Source organism: Elephantulus edwardii, unplaced genomic scaffold (genome assembly GCF_000299155.1).
Source record: "Elephantulus edwardii isolate Elephantulus edwardi_28Jun2011 unplaced genomic scaffold, EleEdw1.0 scaffold00236, whole genome shotgun sequence".
Classification (NCBI taxonomy): domain Eukaryota; kingdom Metazoa; phylum Chordata; class Mammalia; order Macroscelidea; family Macroscelididae; genus Elephantulus; species Elephantulus edwardii.
The window spans coordinates 3,456,595-3,466,072 of record NW_006399986.1 but is presented as its reverse complement, the minus strand read 5'-3'; the positions used below and the strand labels follow the sequence as shown (position 1 = coordinate 3,466,072).

Here is a 9,478-nt window from a genome sequence, read left to right as displayed (position 1 = left end):
TGCCGGAGAAGGAGGGGCCATTTCCTCCTGTACCTGTCAGATCCAATTTGACAGCACACGCACAGAGAAAATAATAAATTTTTAAAAAAATTAATAGTAATAAAAAATAAGACTAAGCTGTACCTGATTCAGGCTTTCTAATCACTTGCTATGCCTCAGAGAGCTGGGCAGTGAATAAGGATGACAGAAGAAGAATCAACTACTCTGAGTTGTGGTGTCAGAGAAGAGCACTGACTGTCCCATGGATGGACTGCCCATGTCTCAGAGAAAGTGCTGCCGGCGTGCTCCTTACAGGCGAGGACGGGGAAACTTTGGGTATGTGGTCAGGAGAGGCTGTTGCTCAGAAAGGGACATCGTGCTTGGAAATGTGGAGGGTCGGTGAAAGAGAGGGAGAGCCTCAGCCAGCAAGGTGGATTGAGCCAGTGACAGCAGCAGTGGGCTCAGGTGTGTCAGAGATGATGGGGATGGCACTGGGTAAGGACAGGGCTCAGGTAAGACCCTGCTGTTCAGAGGGTCGCCGGCGTGAGTCGTGCTCAACTTGCCAGCACCTGACAACACAGCAATAACAACGGCACTGGCTGACATGGATTTTATGTCACATTTCTTTTATTTTTCTTAAAGCTATATACCATTTATTAATATTAATGAAATTTGGCAGAAATTCTCAAACTCCCCTTGTTAGTTTACCGAGTTTAAATATATAGTTACATTTGTGTATAGACTATAAGAAAATATAATGTATTTAGTATTATTTTTTATAATATTTTAATAATAATTTTTTTTTATTTTATTATTTTTGTGTGCGTGTACCGTCAAATCAGATCTGACTGGTACAGGAGGAGATTGCCCCTCCTTCCCCGGCAGAGCATCTGGTGGATTCGAACCATGCACCTCTGGGATTGTAGTTGCAGCTTCTTGCCACTAGGCCACCAGAGCTCCCCTTAATAATAAATTTTTAAGGGAGCTCTGGTGGCCTAGTGGCAAGACACTGACTGCACTACAATCCCAGAGGTACACGGTTCAAATCCACCAGACGCTCTGCTGGAGAAGGAGGGGGCAATCTCCTCCTGTACCAGTCAGATCTGATTTGATGGTACACTTAAAAATAATACAATAAAAATAAAAATAAAAAATTTTATGTGTGGGGCTTTTTTACATTTTATTTTATTAATTTTTTGTTTTGTTTTTTTTGTTTTTTGGTGGTGACACAATCATTTATTGGTCTTACATAATTTATTCCCAATATCTGATATTATAAACTTTTGGGTCTTTGAGATACACAGGACCCTTGTATGTAACTGACATAAATTCCAGTTTTTGAGCCCTCTTAATTGCTTTTGTGATTTCTTTTTGTTTCTTCCCACAAAGACCTGTTATGTGCCTTCCATATATGCATCCAGTAAATGGAGAAATAAACTGGGACAAAAGCAGTACATTCTTATAATCTACATGTTTTTCACACAAGATACATTTTTTTAAGAGGTTCTTTATAAGGATTCTCCATTGGAATGGGCAAGTCCTCATGGTTGGTCACCTGTTTATACTGGGAGCAAGCTCTTTTCCATAGCACCAAGTGAGTCCTGGAATCTGAGGCCGACTGCAGCCGTTACCAAATGCGTCAATTTTTTTCTTCTCAGAGCACCACAGAGCGTCACCGTACTCACCATTGCGCCTCGTTCTTCCCCTTATTTTATTAATTTTAATGAACATTTACAGAGATTTTGGATTTCCATCCGTTCATTGTGTTGCACTTTTCTCTCTACCCCTCCACCAAATCCACTCCTCTCTTCGAAAAGCAAAAGATAAACTCCTTCATTGGTATACAGTCCTCCCCTCTGCCCTGAATGCACTCCACTATGCAGCCTTAATTCTGGATTCCTGTGATAACTATAATACCCTATCATATATCACTTTTAAACTGTTCTCTCCCTCATCTGTTTGAATGCAGTATACACAATTTAGCCAGGTTTTCTCAGTCTTACCCCAATCCTGATGTCAGTCGCATTCTACAACAGTGGCACTATGCAGTATTTGTCGTTTTGTGAATGTGACGTTTCTTTAACCACACACATACACACGTAACAAGAGGGGAAAAAATGTAGCTGATGGGAGGAGAGGAAGAAGGATGCCGGGACAGAGGGTGAGCTTCCCCGCCTGCCTCCCTGCATACAACTCTGACCTTCCTCAACTGTGCCCCTGCCCAGGACTGGCTGGACACCCAGGACCGCAACTTGGGTCACTACGTCAATGGGAAGTGGCGGAAACCAGAAGGCAGGAGTGCTGTGCCCTGTCAGGATCCCATCACAGGTAGGATCATGCCCTGCAACCCTTGGTCACCAGGAGAGAGGGAGGTGTGTGGCCTTCCACTGTCCCTACCACTGACACTCCACTGTCTTTGCTTGGACCTCCGAGGGCAGGGAGGAGGGGTAGGGGGGAGGCAAAGATTCCGGGGTCCTCTTGTTCCCAGTTCCCCTAATTACGGTCTCAAGTCCCCACAGAGGCTTTTTGAAATCACTATCTGCTTAATCCTGGCCTTGCCCTTAAGAGACATCAAGAGGCGTCAGCTGTGGTAGCAGATTATTATCCCATTTGTCAGATGACAGAACTGAGGCCCAGAATGGGGATGGCGACCAACTTCATTGGCTTAGGCCACTCCCGGGGCTCCTGCCCTCCCCTCTCCTCGCATGGGGACCCCAACCCCTCCTCCCCTCTCCCCAGGAGAGAGCTTGGCCACTTGCCTGCAGGCAAAGGATGAGGATGTGGCGGAAGCCGTGGAGGCAGCCAGGTCGGCCTTTGAGAAGTGGAGCAGCCTCCCCGGGACCCTTCGGGCCCAGCACCTGACCAGGTGAGACAGCCCAGGTGTGGTCCCTGGCAGGTGGGACATGAATTCACCCTCCCGCATCCTCCTGGAGCCGTGGATGGGAGACTTGACTTCCCACGGAGCTGACAGACAGCCACCCTGTCACGCGGTGGTGGCTTGTGTGCTGGTGACAGGTTTCAGTGGCGCTCCCTGGCTTAAGAGAGACGAGGAGGAAAGGCCTGGCTGATTTGCAGTACAGTCAGTGGAAGCTTTCTGGGTCGCAGCAGGACACTGTCCAGGGCGGATGAGCCCCGAGGTTGGGAAGCACTTGGGCAATGCGAAGTGGGTCTAATGACGGGAGCATGCGCACTGAGGAGTGTGAGGATGGCGCAGGCGCACAGCACTGCCTTTGGCGGCGTGGGGGGACCAGAGTCGAAGAGCAGGGGCGCCTTGACAGCAGATGCAACTCCAGCCCATCTCGATGCAAATAAGAGAGGGAGCTCTGGGGGCTTTGTCCACTGGGAGCCGTGCCTTTGTCCCAAAGGCCTTGAGTGTGTCCGGCAGTTCGAATGCACCAGCAGCTCCAGTGGAGAAAGATGGGCGGTCTCTTCTGTTAAGATTTACAGCCTTCAAAACCTGGTAGAGTGACCATCAGCAGCAAGATGGATGGACACAGGAACCTGCACCAGTGGGTCTCAGCGCTGTGGGGACTGTGGGGATGTGAGGAGTCGGGGACACAGGGTTACTTGAGTAAGAATGGACTCAGTGTTAGGTTAGGTTAGGATAGGTTAGGTTAGGTTAGGTTAGGTTAGGTTAGGTTAGGTTAGGTTAGGGGACTTAAAGAAGAAATCAGAGAGAATGAGAGAAAGCTAATGCAGATTTATTAAAGGGGGGAAAGGGGAGCTCCCGGGTGAGTTCCTCATTCTGGAGAAGCAGAATGGGAAGTCACACTGTGAACTTACTGGGGAGGATTTTTATAAACGGAGTCTTTAGGGAGGGACATCCCACTCTGATTTACGAGCCACCTGCTAGCTTAGCCTGACAGGCAAGGCCGTTTTCTCTTCTTATCAGCAACAAGCAAGGCTATCAGCATTTGAGTTCTGCATTCTTCATTCTTCTCTTTGGCCGTCTTGGCCCAGAGTGACATTCAGCAGCCCCTAATGATACCAGGAAGACACATCTTCCCTCCCTGTTTGTCTTTCAGGTTTACTGGTTAAAAACAAAACCAAACACTTCCCTCTTCCCACTGACAAAGTTTCTCTTCCCCGGAAGATCCTTGAGGTTCGCTGGGGTTCTTGGCAGTTCAGTGGAGGTGGTGAAGCCTAAAGTCCATTTCCCAGCATATTCTTGGGAGTAAAATCCAATTTCCAAGTATTTCAGAGATTTCCAGGTATCCACCAACTTTACACCACACGCTGAGGTTTCGAGTCCTTCCCGGACTATCCCAGCTAATGGTCAAGTCACGTCTGACCAGTGGTGACCTCGTGTGGGTCAGACCAGAACCGCGCTCCATAGGGTGTTCAGTGACTGAGCTTTGAGAGCTACATAACCAGGTCTTCCAGGGTAGCACTGGATGGACTTGAACCGCAAACCTTTTGCTTAGCCAAGTGCATTCATTGAAGGGAGTTCTGGTGTTCTAAGAGGTAAGAAACTGCACTGCAAACTCAGGTGCGTTCATTGTTGGGACTACCCTCTGATTCCTGACTGGACTACAAGTCCCATAAATCTCTGGAGTTCCCCTGCCCTTGGTAAGTGGTAGTTGATGCCTTAGGGGCTCCTGGGAACTGTAGTCCTGGGTACCTGCTAGGTGATGAGGTCTAGGTGATGAGGTGACAGGGGGCGTAGTTGGGCAATGACTGTCCCCTGACTTTCCACACAGGCTGGCCAAGATGATCCAGAAGCACCAGCGACTGCTGTGGACGCTGGAGTCCCTGGTCACTGGGAGAGCTGTTCGAGAGGTCCGAGACAGGGATGTCCCCCTGGCCCAGCAGCTGCTGCAGTACCACGCGGGCCAGGCATACACCCAGGAGAGGGCGCTGGCTGGCTGGGAGCCCGTGGGTGAGAACCGGGAATCCCAGCCTGTAACCACCTCATCCCCAGTGTCCCGGAGGTGCCAGCCCCAATGCCCTCTGTTTCTCTTGTAGGGGTGGTTGGCATCATCCTGCCCCCAAGTTTCTCCTTCCTTGAGATGATGTGGAGGATTTGCCCTGCCCTGGCGATGGGTGTGTGATAGACCAAGGACCTGGACTCCTGGGTCTGAGGGGGGCAGGGCTGTGGGGCCTGGACTCCTGGGTCTGAGGGGGGCAGGGCTGTGGGGCCTGGGCTTCTGGGTCTTAGGGGGGCAGAGCCGTGGGGCCTGGGCTCCTGGGTTAGGGGGACAGGGCCTTGGGGCTGGCCTCCACAGTCTCACCCTACTGCTCCCCCAGGCTGTACTGTTGTGGCACTGGTGCCCCCTGCCTCCCCAACACCCCTTCTCCTGGCCCAGCTGGCTGGCGAGCTGGGCTCCTACCCCGGAATCCTCAATGTGCTCTGCGGCCCCCCCTCTCTGGGGCCTGTCCTGGCCGCCCAGCCTGGAGTCCACAAGGTGGCCTTCTGTGGAGCTGTTGAGGTATGGTCAGGTCCAAGAGGGGGGCGGACACAGGGAGGATGAGAGGCATCACCCCAGCTGAACCCCGGGGTTCCCACAGGAAGGACGTGCCCTCCGGCGGGCCCTGGCAGGCGGGGGTGCCGAGCTGTCCCTGGCCCTGGGGACGGAGTCGATGCTGGTGCTGACCGACACCGCGGATGTGGATTCGGCCGTGGAGGGGGTGGTGGACGCAGCCTGGTCAGACCGCAGCCCGGTGAGACCCACTGGGCCCACGTCTGGGGGTCTGTCTCCAGATAACGGTGCCTGTGTTTCCACACATTGTTCTTTTTACCATCTTCGTGTCCCCAAACTGTCTTCGCCCCGTGCAATCTCCCACCAACGCCCCTTACCACTTTAACTTTTTTTCATTGTGATGTAATATGTGCCACCCAGACCGTCTTCACACATAGGACTCGGCGACGTGGATGACTCTCGCCAGGCTGCCCAGCCACCACCAGCCACTGTCCTTTTCCAAGTCCCTTCATCACCCTTAAAGGAGACGCAAGGAGCTGTGGTGGCTCAGTGTCTTAAGCATTCAGCTCAAACCCACAAGCAAGTCTGTCAGGGAAAAACCTAGTGACTTGCTCCCGTTAACAATGAAACCCACTTTCGTCAAGTCGGTTCCACCTTCTGGTGACTGCAGGACAGGGTAGAACTTTCTGGGGCATTTCCAAGGGGGTGGCCTTTGGCCTGGGGGACAGGGGCTGCGCCACCAGCCCACAAGCAGGGCACATCCTCCGGCTGCTCCGTGGTGGGGTGAAGGAGGAGCTCTCCTCCCGTGCCGTCCGCAGCCCCTGAAAACCTGATGGTGGGTCAGTGATGTGTCATTTCCATCTCGATGACCAGGGGTCAGGTTTGAGTTGAGTCTTTGCAGGACCAGGCTGCCTCCCCTTTCTCCCCCAAGGGGCAGCTGATGGTTTTGAACCACTGATGTTTTAATTAGCAGCCGAGCATTTAACTATCGTGCCACCAGGGCACCCTCCTCTGTAAAGATGACAGTCTGGGAGAGTCTGTAGGCATTTCTCCTCCACCACATGGGGTCACTTGGAGTTGGAATCAACTCACAGACACACATACCCCCCCAGCAATTTAGAGACTGACCACCTCAGCTTCCTGAATTCCCAGGCCCCAGGCTCCCCTGGTCTTGGACTGTTTGGGGCTCCAGGCGGCTGGTTTTTCCGAATGCCAGCTTCAGTCAAGGAGCCCTGGTGGGGTGATGTTTAACACATTGCTGCACACTTATTAAATTGACAACCGTGCTTAGAAACACGTTTGCTGTCATTTGTGGCAACGTGTTAAAGTGTGCAGATGCTCACTGAAGGTTCAGGGGCTCCTGTCAGCCGTACCCCAGGGGATGGCCCTGGTAATCGTTTCCACAGAGACTAAGCCTCCAGGCCAGCCGTGAATCTGAATAATTGGGAGATGCTTTGCTTTAGTCCACATCATTCAATGTCTTTGACTCCTATCCAACCCCAAGCTTGGGACCCCTGCAGTCTTCTCTGTGCCCCATTCTCCCCATCCTGGGCCCCGAGTCTGCCCACGCTGACTCCCTCTTTCCTGACAGGGAGGCCTCAGGCTCCTCGTCCAGGAGTCCATGTGGGAAGAGACCATGAGGCGACTCCAGGCACGGATGAGGCAGCTGCGCTGTGGCCGAGGGCTGGACGGGGCTGTGGACATGGGGGCCCGAGGGGCTGCTGCATGTGACCAGGCCCAGCGTTATGTCCAAAAGGCCCAGAGCCAGGGTGCACAGGTAAGCCAGGGTGCTGGTCCTGGGGCTGAGAGAGGAGGCGCTGAGTCTGGGGTCCAAGGAGTGTGGGACCGAAGGCTTGGACTTCTGTGCTGAGGAAGGAGGACATTGGAGTTGGGATTCCTGGGTCCAAGAGAACAGGGAGCTGGGCTCCTAGGTCTGAGGGTAGAGGGACTGGACCCTGAGGAAGTGGGGGGCTGGACTCTTGTGTCTGAGGGAAGAGGGGGACCAGACTTCTGAGTCTGAAGGAAGAGGGAGTAGGGGTCTGAATTCTTGAGTCCGAGGGAGAAGGAAGAAGCAGGAAGGAGACTTGTAGACCCAGCTCTGCTTCTCTGCAGGTCTTCCAAGCTGGGGATGTGCCCACAAACAGCCCGTTCTTCCCTCCGACCTTGATTTCCGACCTACCCCCGGCTGCCCCGTGCGCCCAGGCAGAGGTGAGCCCTTGGTGGGGGGAGAGCTCATCATGACACCCCGAGGGGGCCCTGGGACGGCAATTCCACCTGATCTCGGGGCCGTGGACCCTTCCTGAGCCACATCTCCCTCCCAGGTGCCGTGGCCTCTCGTCGTGGCCTCCCCGTTCCGCACAGGCAAGGAGGCCCTGGCCGTGGCCAACGGGACGCCCCGGGGCGGCAGTGCCAGTGTGTGGAGCGAGAGGCTGGGGCAGGCGCTGGAGCTGGGCCACAGGTCAGTCAGCTCCCCCAGACACAGATGGATGCCTGAGCTTTGACCTCTCTCTTTCTAGAGGGTTCTCCTCACCCTGGGCTCCTCTGCCCCACCCTGTAGTACCAGCTTCAAATACAAGAATTACCACAAAGCCAATTCCTGTGAGGCGGAGGTCAGATACATCCCAGATTTCCATGTTTTCCAAGCTGGTGGCCTCCCCATCCCGGCTCCAGCCACTCACTCATTCCCACTGCAGCATCTCACACAGCTCACAAACGATGCTTCCAGTTAAGTGGTTAAAGAAGTAACGGTACCTCTGAGGGTCAGGAGCAAGAGCAGGGTCGGGAAGTGTGTCTGCAAAGTCTCCCCTCTTCAGTGCAGCCCACGTCTCAGTCCATGAGGATGAGCTTCTGTGAGCCCCTGAGGACAGACGAGGTCTCAGCCCTGCCGTCTCCACCACCTCTGCCTGTGGGCCTCCCCAGGCCTCGTCCTGTGCTCCTTGTTCCAGCCTGTGGCCTCTCTTGTTGTTGTTGTTGATTGCCTTCGAGTCAAGCACGACTCGTAGAGACTCTGAACAAAAGGCCTGAAGTTCCTCTATAACTGTTGACATTTATCAAAGTTCATAGAGTTTCCAGAGGCCAGCTCTTTAAAGAGAGCTCCTATCTCTTTTTTTCTGTTTGCTTTCTTCTGTTCTCTGTCTGAAAAGGGATGGCTGCTTACATGAGAGAAACTCATCAATTTCAAGCCATGGCCCCAACCGGTAGAGGTGGGGTAAGGGCCACAACCTGACCAATCTCACGGGAGGCTTCAGACACTTCATTTGCATAGTAGGCTATGCTTGGTTACCTTATTTGCATAATTGATCATTGCTTCATTTGTTGTTATTTTTTGTGGGGTTTTTTTGTGTGTATGTGTTTTTAATTTTACTTTATTAATTTGTGTGTGTGTGCCATCAAATCGGATCTGACTGGTAAAGGAGGAGATTGACCATCGTTTTTCAGCAGAGCATCTGGTGGATTTGAACCATGTACCTCTGGGATTGCAGTGCAGCTTCTTGCCACTAAGCCACCAGAGCTCCCTTCATTGCTTCATTTGTATGAGTATATTGACCAGGCCCGGTAAGATCTGCAAGCTCTGCAGGCCACGTCCCAGGGAGCTCTGGTGGCCTAGTGGCAAGAAGCTGCGCTGCAATCCCGAAAGCATGCTGTTCAAATCCACCAGATGCTCTGCTGGAGAAGGAGGGACAAGCTCCTCCTGTGCCCTTCAGATCAGATTAGACTGTACACAACAACTACAACAACAAGAAAAGAAAGCCACTGCCACTGCCACTGGGCCAGTTCAGTTGGTTCATAGTTACGCTATGAGACAGAGTAGAACTACCCCATAGGGTTTTCGGGGGTGTGAGTCTACTGAAGCCGACTTCATTCTTGTCCTTTGGAGAGGTTAGGAGGTCAGAATACTGACCTTTCAGTTAATAACGAAGAGGTTAACCACTGTGGCACCAGCACTCTTAAAAGGTCACATGAAGGAAGTCAGTGCAGCTTATCCTCTCTCTGGGTCTCTAACCTCCCCTCTCTCTCTGGGTCTCTAACCTCCCCTCTCTCTCTCTCTGGGTCTCTAACCTCCCCTCTCTCTCTGGGTC

General features: G+C 52.7%; 1 protein-coding gene and 1 pseudogene across 2 annotated transcripts in view; one reads left to right on the top strand and one right to left on the bottom strand.

The window, feature by feature from the left end:
- Positions 1 to 9,478, top strand: part of ALDH16A1 (aldehyde dehydrogenase 16 family, member A1) — a 30,510-nt gene that overhangs the window by 13,129 nt on the left and 7,903 nt on the right. The window contains exons 2-10 of one of the 2 annotated variants that reach the window (XM_006898666.1): positions 2,205 to 2,307; positions 2,719 to 2,845; positions 4,680 to 4,858; positions 4,945 to 5,022; positions 5,227 to 5,408; positions 5,488 to 5,640; positions 6,991 to 7,176; positions 7,512 to 7,607; positions 7,721 to 7,857. In XM_006898666.1, coding sequence (XP_006898728.1) covers positions 2,205 to 2,307; positions 2,719 to 2,845; positions 4,680 to 4,858; positions 4,945 to 5,022; positions 5,227 to 5,408; positions 5,488 to 5,640; positions 6,991 to 7,176; positions 7,512 to 7,607; positions 7,721 to 7,857 — 1,241 coding nt within the window. The remainder of the gene's footprint in view (positions 1 to 2,204; positions 2,308 to 2,718; positions 2,846 to 4,679; positions 4,859 to 4,944; positions 5,023 to 5,226; positions 5,409 to 5,487; positions 5,641 to 6,990; positions 7,177 to 7,511; positions 7,608 to 7,720; positions 7,858 to 9,478) is intronic. The other variant, XM_006898667.1, reaches the window with a different exon arrangement.
- LOC102845244 lies at positions 1,234 to 1,667 on the bottom strand (annotated as a pseudogene).